Genomic DNA, 21,945 nt, shown 5'->3' on the forward strand with positions numbered 1-21,945 from the left:
TCTTGCACACGGTACTTCTTTACAGTATCTCTGAAGGACAAAGGCGAAGAATCTATTTTTATTGATAACAAATATGAAATTTTCAGTCACAGAAATGAATTACAACTGAACAGTAGTCATCAGTTTCCTTACCAAATGTAATACATGCATTTTAGCTCATTTGACCTTGGCAAACCTAATAAATTAATCCTTTAGTAATCGAGAAAGAAAAGATAGTAACATATTACAACAGAACAAAAAGTGAGTATACCTCAAACTCTTATTTTAGCTATAATAATGCACACAAACTAATACAAAGGAAGTTGATGAAAAAGACTTGAAATCAAGTTTGGGCAATTTGTTCAGTCGAGAATTATGCTCATTAAATGTTGATACACTGAGTACTGTGATAGCATTGATGTGAAAAAGTGTTCCATAATCTCACAAACTAAATGATAATAATAAATCATCAAGTTCAGGGTGTAAAAATAATTTATTAGCTTTTGCTCATAAAAAGAATCAGCTACTATTCTTGATATTTTTTAAACAGCAACAATCAAAAAGTTGACAACTGAAAAGTGTTCAGTAAAAAAAAAATAAGGCAAGCAGAGTCTAAATTTGTTCTTTTAAATTCAATCTTGTAGCACTACAGAAGCAAGGGTAGCAGAAAAAAACAAACAAGAATTTAGTAAAACACGACAATCACCAAGTAACTCCTATGCTATCTCATCATTTTAGCCGAGGAAGCATTGTTAAAGCAGTATGCAAGTAAACTTTCATTTCAAAACTGTCAAGAGTTAATGAAGATTTAAAAGCATCCCTTTGGGGAGGGGTGAAGTATGCCATAGCGATGGTAATTTTATATCCTATTGTTTTAAGTTTGTAAAACACCATAGAATACTGAAACCAAAAGCTGGCAAGACAACAAGCCTTGACTCTACTGTTTTTGATCAGTGATCCGCTGCAAGCAGAGTTTCATGTAGGAATTTTTATTGCGTATTTCTATCACTGCATCTCTGACAAGCTCAATGAACATTTGAGGCCAGAGCTTCTGCAACGACTCATTTTTCATATTGATGTCAGCTGCTTCTTTCACTAAGTTCTCGACGTATGTCTGGCAAAATGTTTTTCTTTCCTTGATTTCCTGCATGGGAGAGCCATTACACATTGTATAAGACAAAGGAAAAGAAGATTAAACAAGAGTAAACCCAAAAAACCACCACAAAAATTTAATGAATTAAAGAACATAGCAATTAGCAGGCGAAGAGGCCATTGCACACTCTTTCCTGTTGCTTTTAAGTTGCATGGTCCAACGTCTGAGTCAAGCTTTTATGAGTGGGGCCACAGAATTTTACTGTATTCATAATATTCATATTATATTCATCAATTAATTTATCTGAACTCCACTTTTAAGTAGCCATGTAAATATCTTTTAAACAGCATTACAATTTTTGTTGCCTTATGGCATAGCAGTAAAAATTTACAGAAATTATCCAGCACCAGCCTACTTCCCTTCCTTCTCTCCCTTCCCTTGCCAGCTTTTCATGATTACAGTACAACAGGTGGAAAGTATATGTTTATCTACCTGCCCTAACAAGAACTAAGCATATTGTCACAGAAAAATATGCCAGTATATGCCAGGTTCCTGATGGTCTCTGGCAAGTGCATGGTTACTAACATGTACTACATTAGACAGTGACATAAACTGAACTTTATAAAAAAAAAAAATTCCACTTTGTGCAGCTACTAGCTCCACATCTTAGTCACTCAAACTGTATTAATCCCTGTTTCTGCAAAGTTTCTACAAAACGCCACAATAAGCTTTGAACAGTAAGTTATACCAGTGCTAAACATCTAACTAGTTTGATTTATGGTATTGTTAAAAATGTTAGGTCACGCTTCAGGCCACCAAAACAGAAGTTTTCTTAAATGAGTGATAAAGCAGAGCAAATACTTTCCATCTGTTTCATCTAAAAAACCCAAATTATTAATCAATGACTCAGACTGTCATCTTTAGCAATAAACTTATTCAATCCCATTTATTATGTGAGTTTAGTGCTGATGGGGAACTGGAATCAGTCTTTTTTGCCTGTATTACTCTTCTTTTGTGACATCCTGTAACATCTGCTGCCACGAACATAATGCTATAACAAAGGACAGGGTGTGAATTGCTGCACTGGGAAGAGAAAACAATGCATATATTGAAATGGACCGTACAAATTCCAAGCTTATTTTATTACAGTGTTCCATGGTAAAGGACAAGAGGAATGCCTCACTGCCTTACTCTATGCCATTCAAAGTTTTAAGAGCTACTATCACAGCTTTTGAAACTAAATCGTTTTCTTAATTTAATCTCTCTGCTCAGGCAGTCACTGTCTCTTTTTTTAGGCTATGGATCTGACATAACAAAATCACAATGCAATCACTGAATTCATGAAACTTAATTTCTTGCGCTAGAGGATTCATATATTTCCACACAATCAAAAAGCAAAGAACAGGACAAACATGGAAAGCAGGGTGCATACAGCTAGAACCCATGATGATGGCTCAGAAAGGAGACTGTGGCTGAAAGAAGCATGTTCTCCCTGGGAACAATGTCCTTCTGCCCAAGCAAAAGAGTTAGCAGATCAGAAACACAAACTAAAATAAGCGTGACTGATGCACTTGTCTGAACCAAGCCAGCTTGCAATTTTATTATTAATTAACCCTAAAACATTTCCTATATACTTATTTTCCTGGAGCTTATTTAGAAGATAGGAAACAGCTCTGTATTACTACATACTGCACGATCCCAAATCTTGTCTGAAGGTTTTTCTTCACCAATTAATTTTGGGACATACTTTGTGACTTTCTAATTCCATTAGAAAATCCTAACATGTGCAATACATATTTTCTTTTTAAAATACTGTGCTCACTTCTTGTATTTTACTAGTGCAGGGACATTCCAGTATGAATATAAGGCTTTTAGGCGAGACTGTATTTCTGAGACTGTGGCACTGTTCAGGAACCACTTCACTGTAGTCAGAAACTGACCATTATCCAGTATTCTGGCAAAAATCAGTTAGATGAAATGTTTGATCATACATGTAAATACGGTAAGCAGTGATATATTAAACCCACCACTCTCAATAGCAAAACTGAAACTTGATATGTAGACAAATGCCATGAGGAGTAATCTAAGGTTATATACGAGGATGAAAGTATTTTGTAACGATATACTTACCTCAAGCTTTTCCATATGCAAGTCCTTTGTCATGTAATTCAACGTTGCTCGAGTTGTGCCTTCCCCTCCATTTCTTCTGTTATCGCTACTTTCCTCACTCCCAATCCCAGATTTCTTTCCCTTTCCCTCCAGCAAATAATGGAATTGCTTCCTCCTGTGAAAGGATAATGAAGATATTTACAGTTTCAATCATTGGAAACCTTTTTTTTTTTTTAAGCACAGACGTTTCTAGTGATTGTGAGGTTAATTTTCTTTTCTCCCTTTGAATGTGTACTTTATGAGCTTTCAGATTTATCCCCAAGTTACTCAAAATACATACGACTCTAGGTATGCCTCTCAATTTGCTTCTACACAATTGACTTTTTGACATTGATTGCATAGGTTCTCCTAAATAGGAAGACTTACAGCTTAAATTGTCATGAAGTATGTATCTATAGAAGACTAAAAATATTTCTTAAGCACCTTTTTTCTTACAACAACTCTTAAATCTGTTAACTGTTATAGTCGCCCACCGTAAAATACCCATTAAAAAAAAGTCAGTCTTCATCGTCACAGTCCATAAATCTTCACCCATACCAGTACAACTGCAGAATTAAATGAGCAGTACATTTGTGTGCATGTGCCTTTTAATCTTACTCAGTAGATTTCACACAGCTTCTGTGAAAACCTCTGTCTACGTGAATCACGGAATGCTAACATTCTGAAACAAGCAGAGAACTTATCTTCTGTAGGATGTTATTTGTGAAATTTTTATCTTTTTACATAGAAAGAATTTATCACAACAGTGTGCAAAAGAATTAAACACTATATTCTGGACAAATTCCAGTTCCGTTCACTGTGTCTTACTTAGATTCTCCAAATAACGAAAGCATGCGATAATGTGGCAGCTCAGAAGACGCTACATATGCCAGAATGCCAAAGAGCCTTTCCGCCATTACAATATCAGTTTCAGTAACCTGTGAGGGAAGGGGGAGACGGGGAAGAAAAAAGAAGCTTAAGTTTCAAAATTGGCATATTCATATTTCATTACATATGTACATTGAGAATTAACTGAAATTTGTTATGCAGAACACTGCACACAGATCTGTTCCAGGCATTTCTTCAAAATGTAGATTTGCTTTTACTGGCACTTCAAATGTACTTTAAGAGAAACCAAATGAGGTACTGGTGGTTGTTTTATTTCCTGTAATTCTAGAAACTTTAATGTATACACATGCTACCCTGTGCTTCATGATAGTCTTAATGAAATGAGGAATTTTCTAAAAATTCCTTACATTGAGCATCTGAAGGCCAGACATATTAATTCTGGTCCATACTGCGTGCACTTACAGAAGGTCTACTGGAAAATTTCACATCAAGTTATGTTGGAGAAATGAAAAGATTCTGGGCACCCATGTGAAAAGGTAAGTTACAGTCTCTCTCATCTTGGCAGCATCATACAGAAAGATTTATAGAAAGAGGCTTTAGAGAAGAAAAAAAAAAAAAAAAAAAGAGTATTTTCTCTGCATTTTTTGACGGTCAAAACCAAGTGTTCCTCCATTATACTGCTCTAAATATCACTCATACTCTTGTGTCAACAATACGTTACAGATGTCTCTAACTCATTTTCAACGGTTGAAAAATTTTCAGGATTAAGTTCACACACTTCAATTTTGTATAAAGAAGGTGGAAGGGGTTTATTTTTTTGGTGGTGGTTGTTATTGGGTTTTGTTTGTCTTGGCTCATAACGTCTAGAGACCATGGCCTGTGTTTCTCCTGCCCTGATGGCCAGACTATGAACTGCTATCAACTGCCAAAATTTTGCTGGCACAGTTTCTAGACTCCTGGCTTTCCAGTGAGCGCAGAAGAAAACTTTATGATCATCTAAATGTGACCTGGACAACACAGGACAGCAAAATTCACTCAGTGACTTCTTACCTTCTGGATCAAATTTAATTTCTGTTCATTTTAGAACATATTTTTGGAAAGCAACCCACTATTAATGCAACTTCAATACTCACAATATTTACTAAGTACTAAGTACTTCCAGGCCATTTTTGTGTTCTGCATTATTCAAATGTGTAAGTGAAATGGAATTTTGATCCAAATTAATGTAATTTTATTATATTCTTGTTTAATGTTTATAGATGATAGAATCTACCCTTGTCTAAAGTATACTGCAACAGCATAATGCAGGGAGAAATTCACCAGAGAAAACAGGTCAGGAAGTTAGAAATGTAAAGTCAATTCCATTTTCAGTGTTTAGATTTACTCATTTTCACTTAAAATTAAGAAAGTCTTGCTAAGTAGCTTAAGAGGAGACGACCTCACTAAACAGTCTGTTAACAGAAGCAAGGTCTAAAACAAAAAGTGCAGAAGGCAGCTAGGGGAACAAAGACCACTGCAGGCAGAAAGGTCTGCTGGAGAAATAAGTTATTTTAATTTATCTATTTATGTTAAGAGAAGCATACGGACCAGGTCAGAGACAGCACTGCTGAGTACACTCTCTAGTTGACAGAAATTCATGTTCTCTATCTTGCTCCAGTAATCACAAAAAGATTATAACGGTAATATCCCATAAATGCAACTCTATTGTGCCTGCTTCTTGCCAAGTACAGAAGACAGGCACCAATTCAGTAAATGTGATGCATCTGTTAACACTGTATGCCATACCACTTGGTGTAAAGCATTTTGCAGAGTTTAGTCACCTCAAACCTTGACAATTCTTAATTAATCTGAGATTACTATCACTTGGAAAAACTTCAAATAGTGTATCTCGATTAAGAGAATTTGCATCTTCAAAGTTACTAAATTTAATAGTTTGATAAGAGAACACTGTTGGGGCAGATTAACACTCAGCTTCTAGGCTAGAATGTAACTTGAATAGAAGGGGGAGGTTGGGGAAAAAATAAATTAAAAAAATTGTATAAGAAAGCTCAAGTTCGAAAGTGCTAGAGCTATGCGATTTATTTAGTTAATTCACTTAGTACCTATTGCTTTTACTCCCCAACTATATATACACACCTCAGAGCTATCAACACAATAGTCTTCGCAAACATTGCACAGAAATGAACCATAAGAGCAGAATATGCCCATTTCCTTTTCCATCATCTGAGACTCTTACTTAGGGCTGATCTAAGGTCAGAAAGCACCCTTCAGGGGGGTTGTATTCTTGACATTGAAACAGGATTTTCTATCAGTGATTTTAAAAGAAAAGGTAATATACATCTGCAAAGACAGATACCACGGCTTCTGCTGTAGACTAATGAAAAGCAGTGATCAGAGTTCATCGCTTTCTTCTGCTTGGCTATGACACTAGGAAAAAAATTCTGGGCACATCTTCACAGAGTGGTCTGGCTAAAAAGTTTGTCAAGGACAAAAGTGTTCTTCAGTCATATATATTTAAGATTTGATATACGTCCTACATAAAAAGCAGGCCATGCTACATGTAAATCCATTTACTAAATTCATCACAAAGCACTATGAAACTCAAATTTTTCCTTCAAAGACTGAATTTGTTGGCCTTGAGATCATAACAAATAGTCTACTCAAATAGTTGTGCTATTTGCTTTTTTTTCTTTCTTTCTCCATGAAGCCCACCCACACAGGTAAGATTTATCTCCTATTTTCTTTTAATCTGAATCACTAGTGTTGATTTTAAAAATATGATGCAGTAAAAAAAGGAAAACTTTAAACCTGCATTCAACCTTTTTTTTTTTAAATCAAATTTGATTGTCATTTTTTGTAAAATACTAAATTCAAAGTTGTTTTAAAGTTCTCACGGGATTATTGACTATCACTTTTTTTCTTTTCAAGATACTGTGCTGTTGGAGTGAGTCACATTTGCCTTCATCTTTCCTCATCCTTTTTCTGACAGTTAACTCAGGTAAGCTCTTAACCCACTCCTGCTCTTTGTAAAAATATGCATTATTTGCACAGAACTAAAACCAAGTAAACCGTAACATTCATGCTATGGCTGTTGCAGATAACATGTAAAATATCTGTTCCAAAACATAGGATGATGAGGATGACCAAATTAAAATATCAGATCTAAACACCAAAGCTATGTGTTATTTTTGCTTTAATTATCTTCCATAACACCACTTAAACTAATTTAGCATTTAAAATTGAATGCACATTCAAACGTCGTCTTGCGTCATAACTATTCCCACTCTTTATGATCAAAGGTCAAGTATAAAATAACCATTTTATACATTTGAATAAATTCACTTTCAGTTGACATAAAAGGGAATACAAAGTACAAAGAATAGGAATAGTGTCCTAACTTTCTATTTAAACATAAAACACACACCAACAAAAATCGACTCACTAATGATCTTGTACACAGCAAGCAGAAAAAAAAAGGAAAAAAAGACTTTTTCCTGTGATAGGCTTAAAGAAAAAAATATGATTTTAGCTATATTTTGTAACAATCAAAAATATAAACCATCATACTCTGTAAGCTACTAAGTAGTCTGTCAAATGCACATTTTTGCAGAAGTATTCTATGTCAGCACTGTGATTCTTTTGAACATGTGCTTCTTAAAATCAAGTAAAATTGAGTAGTTCTTTTATTTCTTTAAATTTTAAACAATATTTTTTAGAAACACATGCAGAAATAATAATAAAAAGTCTTCCCTTCAGGTAAAGCCCAACCACTCAGGTATAGATTTAGACTGCCATTTGCAATTGCGAACATCAGAGACAATACAACATTTTTATGTCACCTAAGAATCTTATCAACTTTGCTAATTGTAACACAGTGCAGTTGAATACACAGCACAAGAAATTACATGGTGCAGTCTACTTAAATTTTTTTCCCACCCTAATATTGAAAGGGCATTGACAATGTTCTGCTCATTTTACTAACAATTCATCCGCTTTTTTAAAAACAATGCTCATTTACCTTGTAAGACCAATAGTAAGAAGGAAGCAACACTGTCCTACCTTTACTCCATTTATCTTCTGTAGATTAAAACGGTTCAGTCTGAACAGAACATAGTATTTCCACAAAGAAAAGTTGACAACTGGGTTTCCCTGATGATCAACTGTCAACTGTTCAATGCGATGCATCTGGGCTAATGCATTGAATTGCTGCAACATCACAAGATTGGTCTCCTTAAACTTCAGGTGCTTAAAAAAAAAGTCAAACCATAAATTGAATGAGGAAACAATAAAGACTGAATACAATGATTACTATTCTGTGCCACTTAAACAATTTTCAAAATCAAATAAACAGTCTTATGTGACAAAGCAGCTGAGCTCACTTCATCTAAGGTCTTTGTAGGAAGACACATCAATGTATCAACCAATTTGTGTATTACATATATTTATAAATGCCAACATTACTAAGCAATTTATGAAGCCTTTAATAAGAGCATTAATATTTTCAACATCACAAAAAGCAGTGATATTACTTGAGCAATGTTTATTTTAATTCTGCAAGTAAAGCAACTGCAACATCCACACATAATAATAAGTACAATGCATGTTTTTAAACATTCTGCTTTTTTGGCCATAGCATGCTGGCATTAAGCCATACCCTGCCATATGCTAGTGCTCCTGTGAACACAGTATATTTGGCTACACAGTAGCATTATTGAGGGAAGGGGAAGGAGGAGGAAAAATTGACGGTAAAGATAAATATTCAGTTGAAATTCTGCTATTCCCCACAAATTCCCCTCACCTCACAATGAACCAACTGTTTCACTGAGACAGATAAATTTGTGGGGAACTTAAGACAAATGTATATATCCCAATTAAACCATTACGTTCTATTATACTCAAAAGCTTAAAAAGAACCAGGGAACTCAAGAGGCATATCATCTAAGTAACAAGCTGCTTTACGCATGGTTGTCACTATTTTAGCATTTGCTTCACAATGACAGATTCAAATGTCCAAGACAAAAAAAAAAAAAAAAAAAAAAGTACTAAAGGGACATCTCATTCATGTTGTTTTGCTTCACCAAGAACTGAGGAATTCCATGAGCTGATTTAACTAGCTAGTTCCTTTGAGTCTTACCTCTCTCTTTTTATTTTAACAGCTATTTGATCTTTGAACTCAGAACACGAATGGTCTCTGATACCACGGAACCATAATAATATTGTAGAAAAACAATATTTTATTTACACATCAGTTTTGCAACTTAGAAATGATCAGCTTAGGTCAAAGGAATTAAGAGAAATAATAACAAGTTTGAAAAGAGAACACCATCCTGTGTGAGAACCTAAGTTAAAGTCTTGATTTTTAAGAAGTTAAAGTTAGTGTTATAGGGTAACACCAAGCAAATACATAATTCACAAATGCATCCATTTATATGAAAGCACTCAAGGGTGACTATGCCAAATTAAGGTTCTACTAGAGAATACATGCTCCACAGCTGTTCACACAGCTGAAATCTGAGGCATTCTTACCACCAAATTAGGAAATTTTGTCTTCAGCTTTGTTAGCACTTGAACAATTTCATCAAATTCTATGAATATGAAGGAGACTGTGACAATAATTCCAGCTGTTTGAACATTCCAGTTTCGATCCAGGCATTCCAGCGCTCCAGCACCATACAAGCAAAGAGTGTCTCCTTCCACTTCCACCAAATGAGACTCGAGAACAGACAAGCCTTGTACTGCACTGCTCAATATTGTGTCAAGAGACCTGTGGAGGAAATAAAAATGCAGTAATATAAGTCAGATGATTTTGAGATAGTAACATCATTCTATTGAATGACAGTCTTTTCATTTACCAAAGCCCAACAGTCAAATATGATTGCACTTCTCAGCATTCGCTCATTTGCAGTACCCAATCTCATTCAAAAACATGAAGGGCTGGAAAATCCTCCTTCCATCAAGTAACGTTGCAAATGTTCTACCTCTTTGGCAGATAGGCTCTGGGTGCATTTGAGTTGTACGGGGGGGTGTGGATTTTTTGCATAAATTAATTAAGAAATCACTCATACTTAAAAGTCTGCTTAAAAATCTTAACTCAGAATGCTAACTTAAGATATTTTGTGTTGCTTTAGATATCTAAAACCAACTTCAAACAATGTTTTATTCAAGCAAAGTCATCTTTGCGTTCTGCTTACTATACGAAACGTGAAAGTTATGGCATGAGTAATTGCTTTAAGAACCGACAGTTGTCAAAACCAATCCAGGATAATACCGCTCACAGTACTGAACAGTTATTTTTATTCTTGAACATGAGAATCACTCCTTCCTCAAACCCATATGTCACAATATCTGATCAGGATATTAGGATTCATTATTCTGCTTAACAATGAGAATAAACGTATGGCTTATTATCCTTGTTTAATCCTTAGCCTTTCTTTAAAATAACGTCAGCTTTCCAATTCACAAGAGTGATTTTAAAATTAAGCAGTAAGTCCAGGTACTCTCGACTCTCATCTCCTTGCATCTTACTTCCAACATGATACACTCAGCTGACTACCTGAAGTGCACAGAGAATTCAAGATGAGCACAAATCACAGGTTTAGAAAGTTATGTGATGATTGTTACTATTTTATTCTTTACTACCTTCCCAGTACTTTTAATATATTTTGCTTTTTTGACTACAAGTGATTACTCAATTGATGTTTTCTTGACAAAATCAACCAGAACTCCCAGATTTCATTCTTGACTGGAAATATGGGGAGACCATCACTTCATATGTGAAGCTGTAACTACTTATCTATGCTGAATTTCACCTGTCATTTTATTGCTTAGTCACTCATCTTGAGAATATCTTCTGAAATTCTTCACTATTGGAAAACATAGTAGTAGATCAATGTCAATTTTAACTTAAGGGGGTTAAAAGAGCAATAAGGCTTCAAGGCAAAAAATGGCAGCGTATCTACAGCTTCTTAATTTTAACACACATTGCCACATCTTCATTAATCTCTTTAAACTAACAAAAACCAGTGATAAAGATCGCTACCATGCTTTCATTTCTCTAACCAGTCATGAAAAAAAAGAGAAAAATTCCAAGCTTTCTCCAACTCAAAAAACTAAATGCACTGAAATTTGCATAAAAGAATTATAATGTATGCAAATAAAGCACATGGCTTATTTTGTTAACATCTCAGGATGACCAAAATGTACTATTTCATTAGAGTAACCATTTTGATTTCTACAATGTATTCTACAAATCTTAAAACTACAAAAACTTTCACAGGAACACGGAAACAGATTTTATGCATTATATTTTATGATTGTAGATTTGACAAAAGAATCCTAACATTTGTGGTCAAGAAACTACAAGGAAAAAATCAGCTTCAGTCACTGTATCCAGCGTAAGCAGAAATAGCATTAGACCAAGATCCTTCCGACAGCTCCACAGAAAAAGTCTTAACATGTTACTTAAAAACATGATTTCCCAAGCAGTAAGAATCTGTTCATTAACAGGACAATGCTTAAGCCACCATAGTTACATTGGCTTGGTTGTGGGGGATGATTACTAACACCAAATTAAACTGTGGGGAAACCAACAAGGCAAGAAAGCAGTGACTAAACATGTTTCAAAAGATGCAGCACTTGACTAGAGACAAAAATCAGGTCTAGCCAGTCACAGAATCTCAGAGTCATAGAATAGCAGGTTGGAAGGGACTTTGAGGATCAGCTGGTCCACCCTTTCTTGGGAAAAGCACGGTCTAGACAAGACGGCCCAGCACCCTGTCCAGCTGAATCTTAGTGTCCAGTGTTGGGGAATCCACTGCTTCCCTGGGGAGATTATTCCAATGGCTGACCTCACTGGGAAAAATTTTTCTCTTGTGCCTAATCGTAATCTGCCCAGGAGTAACTTGTACCCATCACCCTTGCTCTTTTCCATGTGACTCCTTGTAAAAAGGGAGTCTCCATCTTCTTTGTAGCCACCCTATAAACACTGGAACGTGGTGGTAAGGTCTCCCCTAAGCCTTCTTTTCTCAATCTCAGACTGAAACTCAGATGGGTTCTGTCTGTGAGGCAAAGACTTCCTGACTGTACCTCACACTTCCAGCGTTGATCAGGCACAGCAGGAAGCTGTTCTCGCTACTGAATTCATGCAGACTATTTTTTTAGGCTTTTGCCTGAGCTAGCCAGGTTGAAAGTGTGCTAGTTGGTTTTAGGCATCCCCAGGCACATGTCGTTCATTCAGTTCAGCATTTGGTTTCTACGTTATATAGAATGCCTGATGGCCAGCTTTTAGATGCAAATAAGCAAGTCACAAAATTTATCACAAAAATATACAACTACTTTTTAAACCAACAATACAATAGTTATCTTAGGAATAAAACTAAGCCAAAGAACTCTTATTGTTAAAATAGAAAGGGTATGAAGGCAGTGCAATAAGAGAGGCTGCTGTTCAAAGTAAGAACATAAATTTAACAGTTTATGAAACCTCTTGATACACAAAGATGTTTGTGTATCAAACGCTTGTACGTCCCCATTGTTGCCTTCAGTTGAAATGAACAAAATTTAAGCTGTCAAGGAAATGACCAGCCTTAAGAAGGCTCAAGAATTCATATTTAACATTTCTTGCAAATACGAAGTCCTCCCTAATTTAGCAAAAATCACATAATAATTTAGCTTGCACTTCTTTAGTCAATGAATTGCTGTTATATTAATACTTAATATATATTACTTATTACTAATGGCCAACAGGTTTAATCATGAAGTAAAATATGTTTTCAGGATCAATTTGGATATATTATTTTTGATAATGAAATACAGTAAGATCTCAGAGGTGAGAAGTAGTAACCTGGCATATAAGACATGAACGAGAAGTTATTTCCCAATAAAATACCTGCTTTCTTCAGGAAATACATATGTAGCACTGCCATTGATCTGACAGGGCTCGTTATCTTTATCTTGGTTTAAAGAAGCCACAAGAGCTATTCGATTCTGCTGTATCTCCCACTGACGAGCAATATTACAAATTGTTAACCGTTTCTTCTCCTGAAAAAAGATATAAAAGACGTAATAAATTATGACAGTGCAGTATCAGCACACTTGTTTGTCCTGGAAGAAATATGCTGCTTAATCAAAACATTTTAAATTGAAGAAATGATACAACTGATTGGTGGTTATGCATTAAAATCAGTGCATGATTCCAGCGCTCTTTTGCATAACTGTCAGCGAACAACGATTTCACAAAATTTGCAGTAATAGAAACAAGAAAAGTAACACGGAAATCCACAACTTGTAAAAGAATAAAGTTAAACTATTTAGTTTGGATAGCCACAGAAGTCTTATTTTGACAGTCTGGAGCTCCTTGTAATACTCCTCCCACAAACCAGGGCAGACTGCTTGTTCTTTCCTCCATGCTGCTAGAGTGACCCCAGCACTTCAGCTAAGACAATTACACAACTGCTGTAGGTCTCAGTCATTGCAGCATACTTTGCGTGGGGGGATAAAAGTTATCTTCTGAAAAACGGAAAAAGTCAATTTTATAAAGACAGAAACTGAAGTTACCTTTGTGAGAGACACGAGGACTACAACAGATCTAAGTTCAAATATTTAGTAATAGTTTTCCAAAGTAGTTTTTATATTCTAGAGAGGTCTTGTCAATGAACCGGTATTTCGAAAGCACTTTTCTTGTATAGTCATGCAAATCAGGTCAATCACCTACGATTCTACAGGCAGGTTATTACTCCATTGTATCATACAGATGTAAACGATTTAATAGACCAAATTCAGCCTACTTTAAAAGGTAAAAGAACAAGGTGCTTTGTAAGACCTCATGGACTGGCAGCTGAACTCACATTCAATGAAAACCACACAACGTAATACCAAAAGGTAAATTCATTGTTAGTTTCACTTCATTTGTTTTTTCTGAACCATATCTAATTCTCTGGGAGTCAACCATCTCAGTGTCACACTGCTCTCAATGAACCTCAAACAGTGACTTAGAATTTCTGAGAGAAAAATATTACAGAGGAGCTTAGCATAAAACAAATTTACATCCACAAAATGTGGAGAAAACAGAATATCAAAACCAATGATCTCTTAGTTTATACTCTAACTTGCTGCTGTTACAGAAATGTAGCTTTCAAGTCCATACAAAGTAACAACCTTAATTTAAAGCTTCCCACCCTTAAGTAGTATTTAAAAAACGTGATATTCTAAGAATCCTTTAATTTCTCTCATCTACTTCAGAACATCACTACTGGAAGAGAGGGGGAAAAAGCAAACCTGAATTTGCCCTACATAGTATAAACAGCAGTTCATAGGCTGCCTGTGTACTTGTCACTAATGTTACCCCTAAACGGGAAGGACAAAAGGTGCATACTCTTTGGGTATACTAATGAATATTCTGCTCCAATGCTATGAAATTTTGAATTGAAACAGCAAGTATTTGTTAGCTTCAAGTTGCAACAATCTCAAATCTGGTCTAAAAGGATCCTGGGCAAGGTAAATACCTGTTAACAATTATTTCCTGAGAGCATAAGCCAACCACCTTTATCAGTTTCTTAGCAGTGTTAAAAGGCTGCCTTAACATCTTAATTTTAAATATCATTACATTAGTTCCTGCCTCCTTTAGAATGTTTTGTTAGGCTGATTAAAATAGAAGAAAACACCATAATATTGATTAGGATTTAGAAGGCTGTACCTAAACTCCTGAAGGCTAGAAAGGCTTTATTTGTTTTTAAATGGAACATTTACATTTCTGTTTTAAGACAGACTCTATGCCTGGGGGACAAAAAAAAAAAAATCAATACAAAGCACAAGGTTTTATTATAGCCCCTTTTTTCAAACCGGAAACAAAAAAGATAATTTATTTGATATGTCTATGAAGAAAGGCAGGGGTCCAGAGTAAACCTAATTTAACACTTTCAGTTTTATAATTTGAAATTAATTTAAAACTAAATTTGACCTATACTCACTATGCTCCTAGGTTTAACCCATGAAAGCAAAACGTGACAGTTACCATCATGTTCTTACACAACTCCTTTCACAGTGGGCGAGTTGTATATATCACTGCAACGAAGTTCACTAACAATGTTCCTCACAGTACTCGGTGTTGGAGATGTGAAGTGTAAAGCACTGCAAATGAATATTTCTTTGAAAAACAGAAAATAGTAGATCAACAAAAAAGCAAGCATTTCATCACCTGTGACTGCTAATTCGTGGAGCCTCGGTATTTCCTTAAGACTAAAGAACAACTGCATCTAAACGTATCACAGTAAAACATTCAATAGCTACATGCACATCACCCACGCTGCAGCTATTATACTCAGAGCAAATACCATGCTCTGTTTCAGTGACTGATAACGCAGAGGCAGACCTACTAGATTTTTAAACGTTGATAAAAACTATGTCCATAGTTGGCTATAACTGACACAAACCACACAGAAACTACTTCAAAAATTCTCTTCTTCTACAAGTTTTTCAGTTTTGAAGAGCTCAAAACTCTACTGCACATTCAGTTTGTCCGAAGAGTTAAGATGTCATCTGGTTAGAGAACACTAAGCACTCAACATTTACAGACTTCGGTGATGACTGGGCTCCATGTCAAAGAAAGCAGGGGAAGTTGAAATAATCAGCATTTTCTTCCAATCACATTTAACAAATTCGGTTTGTTCTGGAGGGCAAGGGTCTCCTTACAACCGCAACTACCATACAGCTCTACTGCTTTGTTAGGCCTCAGCTGTGGGATGCTGGATTCATCAGAGCGTTGAAAACTTCTAAGAATTCATTTTACAAAAATCTAATTTTAGAAGTGTGAAGATTTGGCAGCAAAAGAAAGACTAGGGAAAATGTTGGCCTGCTGCTGAATGAAGTCAGTGCCCTGGTGATGGAGGGTATGGAGAAGGTGGAGTTGCTGAATGCCTTCTTTGCCTCAGTCTTTACTGCTAAGGCCAGCCCTCAGGAATCCCAGACCCTGGAGGTAAGAGATGAAGTCTGGAGAGAGGAGGGCTTTCCTTGGTCATGGAGGATTGGGTTAGGGATCTTCTAGGCAAACTGGACACTCACAAATCCATGGGCCCCACAAGTGCTGAGGGAACTGGCAGGTGTTATTGCTAAACCGCTCTCCATCATCTTCGAAAGGTCATGGAGGACAGGAGAGGTGCCTGAGGACTAGAGAGAAGTCAATGTCACTCCAATCTTCAAAAAGGGCAAGAAGGAGGATCGAGGAAACTACAGACCAGTCAGCCTCACCTCTGTTCCTGGAAAGGTAATGGAACAGCTCATTCTGGATGTCATTTCTAAGCATGTGGAGGAAAAGAAAGTTATTGGGAGTAGTTAACATGGATTCACCAAGGGGAAATCACGCTTGACTAATCTGAGAGTCTTCTATGATGGCATGACTGGCTGGGTAGATGAGGGGAGAGCAGTGGCTGTTGTCTGCTTCGACTTCAGCAAGGCTTTTAACACTGTCTCCCACAACACCCTCACAGGTAAGCTTAGGAAGTGTGGGATAGATGAGTGGACAGGGAGGTGGATTGAGAACCGGCTGAAGGACAGAGCTCAGAGGGTTGTGATCAGCGGTGCAGAGTCCAGCTGGAGGCCTGTGGCTAGTGCTGTTCCTCAGGGGTCAGTACTGGGTCTGGTCTTGTTCAATATCAGCGACCTGGATGAAGGGACAGAGTGCACCCTCAGCAAGTTTGCTGATGACATGAAGCTGAGAGGAGTGGCTGATACACCAGAGGGGTGTGCTGCCATTCAGAGAGATCTGGACAGGCTGGAGAGTTGGGTGGAGAGGAACCTGATGAAGTTCAACAAGGACAAGTGTAGGGTCCTGCACCTGGGGAGGAATAACCCCACACACCAGTACAGGCTGGGGGTCGACCTGCTGGAGAGCAGCTCTGCAGAGAGGGACCTGGGAGTCCTGGTGGACAGCAAATTGACCATGAGCCAGCAATGTGCCCTTGTGGCCAAGAAGGCCAATGGCATCCTGGGGTGCATTAAGAAGAGTGTGGCCAGCAGGTCGAGGGAGGTTCTCCTCCCCCTCTGCTCTGCCCTGGTGAGGCCACATCTGGGGTACTGTGTCCAGTTCTGGGCCCCCCCAGTTCAAGAAAGACAAGGAACTACTGGAGAGAGTCCAGTGGAGGGTCACAAAGATCATTAGGGCACTGGAGCATCTCTCTTATGAGGAAAGGCTTGAGAGGCCTGGGGCTCTTTAGCCTGGAGAAGACTGAGAGGGAATTTATTGATGCTTATAAATATCTAAAGGGTGGGTGTCAAGAGGACAGGGCCAGGCTCTTTTCAGTGGTGTCCAGTAACAGGACAACAGGCCCAAACTGGGGCACAGGAAGTTCCATCTGAACATGAGGAAAAACTTCATTACTTTGAGGGTGGCAGAGCCCTGGGACAGGCTGCCCATGGAGGCTGTGGAGTCTCCTTCTCTGGAGATATTCAAAACCCGCCGGGACGTGATCCTGTGCAGCCTGCTGTAGGCGACCCTGCTGTAGCAGGGGGGTGGGACTGGCTGATCTCCAGAGGTCCCTTCCAGCCCCTGCCATTCTGTGATTCTGCTAGAACTATTTCTTGTTCCAGCAAATATTAAGTTCAGCTTCTGTTGGAAAGGAATTACATTCTCTGTACATTTCAAAATATATCTAGAATTTTACCAGAAAAGTGGGTTTTAAGCAATAAAAAAAAAAATAGCCTGGAAAAAGAGATAGGAAGAAACTCTGCTGTTAGGATAGACAAGTATCAGCAAGGGAAAAAGAAGAGATGACATTACAGGAATTAACCTTTTTGATGCAGTGAATACAGCAAAACAGCAATTGTTTGCTACTGAATAGTGCTTATAATTTCATTTGCACTGCATATAGTTTAAGAAAGTTTGGAGGAAAGTGACAACAACAAAAATTGCAGAATATGATTCACTAAATATTTTCTTCAGATTTAACTACCAAGAAAATCCTGTAGTTCGCAATTTTTTTCACTGGATATTGTATCTATGAGCAGATTTTTTCCTTTCAATTCAAATGTATTGAACAGGAAAAAAAGAAAACAGAATCATAACACACAAGAACACATTAATAAAGGAAAGATATATAAAATCACAGAATCATGCAAAAGATATTTGGTGTTCGGCTTCTATGCTGCTTAACTATTTGAAGATAAGAAAGATACCTTGATTAAATTAATGTTGAAATATGAGTAATGATGGCATTATACATTGAAATTACGTTTTTTTTCTTCTAAGGGAAGTTTCCACTAGCAAAATGCACTGATAAATCTAGGCCATCAAGACAAACATTCCCTCTGCTACAATGAAATCTAACATTAATGGTTAAGAACATGAACTACAAATAAACACTTTCAATAAACACGTATTTTTTTTCCAGTCCAGAGACAGTTAGCTTTTCAACAGCATAAGGTAACACTGTGTATGAATAGTAATTACTGATTTCCCATTTCTTTATATTACTAAGAACTGGCACCAAAACTTCAAACCCAAAGAGCCTTTAAATACATCAGTATCTTACAGAAAAAAAAAAAGAAAAAAAAACCCCACCAAACAACAAAACCTAAACTACAACACTGCTTTAAAAGTAAAAAAGACTGTATCTAAGACTTTTGTTTTGGAGGGTTTTTTTTGTGTGTGTGTTTTCGTTTCTACAGAAAATCAAAATATATAGGGATGCAAGTACACAGGAAATCAAAATATATTCTTAGGCACTAGATATGCCATTCTTTTTTCCCCCTCATTCTTATATTTAGGTTCCTGGGGATTTTTAATACCCCAATAAATAAATAAGTAAAATGTCTTTTAAAATACTGTTAACAATCTGTTTGTGTCTTTTTATTTTTCAGAGTTACATACATTTGCTACTCTTCTTACAGCCTCCTGCAGCTACTTTCAGTCTAATCCCCCCCTTTATCTAGACAACAATATGGATACATGAAATTTTTTTGTTTGTTTGCCTGTCAAATTGAAAGAGCTTTCTGTATAACCATTACTGGATGACAGTTTTAGGCAATTTTTTACCAAAGAAAAATGATGTGGAGACAAATGGCAATATTCACACAACAAATGGAATACAGATAATCTTAGATCCTTGAACTTTGGTCTCCTATTAGCAACATTGGTCATTTAATCACCAGCCCCGTAAGAGTATTCTGGAGTGCACTCCAGTCTCCCCTGTTAGAGCCATTCCATCTCATGTATATAAGCATTAACCAGGCCAGGTTGGCTGGTAGATAAGCGTTCTTCCAAAAAAGACAACAGCTGGCATCTAGCTGCTGCTCTAATCACTGTTTAACTCCTTCTACAAAAAGGAACAACTTCAACAGGAAAGAACGAAGGAAAAACTACTTCAGAACACCCTGCATGGTGGCAGATAGAGCACTCACCTGGAATGGGGGAGACCAAATTCAAAGAATTTGAAATCCCTCAAAAGTCCTTTACTTTAGCCTGGATTTACTTTGTATTTGTAAAAATGAAGTTTGCCATCCTTTTATATAAATCACACTTATGTATTCAACTGGGTTTTTTTACTAAAGTATAACTTGCATAGTTGACTGAAGGGAGTTTCAGTTGTGGAGTGCACTGTTTAAGCTGTAAAAAAAAGTTTGAAGAGATAAGGCATACTGGGATACACAAGAACTACAGCAAAAATTATTAGGATATAGATTTTTGCTGTAAAATGCTTTACAGTAGGCTTAGAACAACTACAGAAAATACCTTAAGCAAGGTCTGTTTATGGCTTTCACGCTTCCTTTCTTCTTCTTTCCTTGCTGCAATAGATGCCATACGTCTTTCTTCTTCCTGGATAAAACAAAAAAAAAAGAAAAACCACCTCATAAAAGGAAGAATTAATCAGATTCTGAAAAGTATTACTGATAAACTATTAACACATTTTTGTGTTGATATTTGAAATGCAAGTTTTAATGAAATTTTAAGATTTTACTGTTTCTAAATACTATTTTAAACCATAAAATTGATAATTATAAATCAAGAAATATGGAAGAAATAGATTTTTACTCAGATGCAAATACTGAAAATAAAGCTATTTAAAACTAGTGGTACAGGTCTTCGAAAAAGTATAAAGCATATGGTGAGTATGACAGTGAAAAAGAACATTTTAAAAACATAACAGTGCATTACATCTTTATATCTTTGCAGTAGTTTTTGTAATTAGGATTCTTTTGTAAGAAAAGAAATAGCGCATTAGCTGAATTCTATTTATGCTTGAATCACAGTGTAAGATTGATTATTATTATAAACTGTTTCCAAAGGCTTACTTTTCTCAATCAGCAACAGAAGTTGAGAAGAAAAGCACAGTTTCAAAGATAACTACAGAACATTAACATCATTTCTCATCATTATTATTACCTATTCAGGAAGAAGTTTCAAGAAGAAAGCCATTGATTCCTAAATAATGAAAGTCATGTAAGTGAAGATGCTTAATTTTCCTGGTACAGCAATTTAATACTGCGATACACCCATATTAGGTTGAATGCTCCCTGTTTACAGAAGTCTAAACATTCTCACAGCACGGTATTTTTAGAACATATATTTTCCAAGTAACAAAAGAAATGTTCTCTATGAAGTAAAAAGTGTACAGTCCTTCCAACACAAATATTTGGGAAGCATACTTTAACTTATTTTGATCTACTTTGCATGCCATTTGGGTGTTTCTATTAAAGTATCTTCCCAGAACACACGGAAAATGTTTTGATTTCCCTCAAAATAGAAAGCTCCTGTCCTAACCTCTTCACTTTCCCTTTCCAGAAAGCTGTGTTAGGAAAATAAACAAACAAAAATGAACAGAAACCATCATCAACCATGAAGACATATTGATATGTCAAAATTTCTATATAAATACAACATGCTATGTTTAAAGCCTTGTAAGAACCCCTGAGCACATGGGTGAATGCTTACTGGAAGTAAAATAAAACAGGGAATTCACACTTAGCATCACTATCACATTTTTAAGAAAATAATTTCCAAAGTGTAAGAAGTTAGGTTCACATAGCAAACTTACTCTTATCTGTGTACAGCCCCCCTGAAACCCATTGACATACCATGGATTTTGACATCAATCCGAGCAGTGATTAAACAACAAACTGCCAAAGTGTTCCTCCATGACTTTAACCCAATATGCATATATTAAACAAGAGGAATACCTTAATGCAGATTAAGGCAGGAGGCTTTGGATAGAGCAAGCTTCCCTAACCCAACTGTATGCAAGAACTTCCCTAGAACACTAATTGGAAAGCCTAACTTTTTTTTTTTTTCCTTTTCTTTTTTTGTTCTGGCCTTTTGAGTGCAAAGTTTTGTCGGCAGCTGCCTCTGCTACTGGGCTTTTTAGTTCTTCCTAAACAGGGGATTACTAAGGGGCTGGAGTCATAGAATTACAGAACAATCCAGGTTAGAAGGGACCTCAAGAGTCACTACTCCATGTTAAAGAAGGATTAACAATAAATACATAAAACCACACATAGACATAGAACGCCGTCAAGATCCCAATACAACAAAATAGCACACAATGAAATCCAATACCTGAATGGGAGGGTTCAGGGCAAGGCTGAAAAATCACGAAATAAAGCCCATGCAGGTATATGCCACAAATATAAATGTATAATTAATAATGCAAAATAAAAATGTACTGTTCCTCAAGATACGATTCAAAATGTTAAGAACTACAAACATGAGTCTCATGACAGCCATTTATCCCAATTATGTGTAACAATGTAAGTTTGTGTTTACTTAAAATCTGAAGTCATAAAATATAAACACTAGCAAACTACGTTAGTGATATCTTTCTATAGAAAGTGGGTTAGAGTTGTTTTGTGTTTTTTTAATTTTCTAAATTTTCTTCATCTGACCTCACATTTAT

At 36.4% G+C, this 21,945-nt stretch overlaps 1 protein-coding gene across 3 annotated transcripts in view; it reads right to left on the reverse strand.

Annotated features, from left to right (window-relative positions):
- Positions 1-916: 916 nt before the first annotated feature.
- LRRC49 (leucine rich repeat containing 49) overlaps positions 917-21,945 on the reverse strand; it is a 53,274-nt gene continuing 32,245 nt past the window's right edge. For 2 of the 3 annotated variants that reach the window (XM_086471529.1, XM_086471527.1), the window contains 7 exons: positions 19,788-19,871; positions 12,954-13,105; positions 9,596-9,833; positions 8,129-8,314; positions 4,049-4,158; positions 3,203-3,356; positions 917-1,123 (listed from right to left, as the gene is read on the reverse strand). In XM_086471529.1, coding sequence (XP_086327655.1) covers positions 917-1,123; positions 3,203-3,356; positions 4,049-4,158; positions 8,129-8,314; positions 9,596-9,833; positions 12,954-13,105; positions 19,788-19,871 — 1,131 coding nt within the window. Of the gene's footprint in view, positions 1,124-3,202; positions 3,357-4,048; positions 4,159-8,128; positions 8,315-9,595; positions 9,835-12,942; positions 13,106-19,787; positions 19,872-21,945 lie in introns of all 3 variants that reach the window. The other variant, XM_086471526.1, reaches the window with a different exon arrangement.

This window comes from Leptosomus discolor, chromosome 11, assembly GCF_034619465.1.
Source record: "Leptosomus discolor isolate bLepDis1 chromosome 11, bLepDis1.hap2, whole genome shotgun sequence".
Lineage (NCBI taxonomy): Eukaryota > Metazoa > Chordata > Aves > Leptosomiformes > Leptosomidae > Leptosomus > Leptosomus discolor.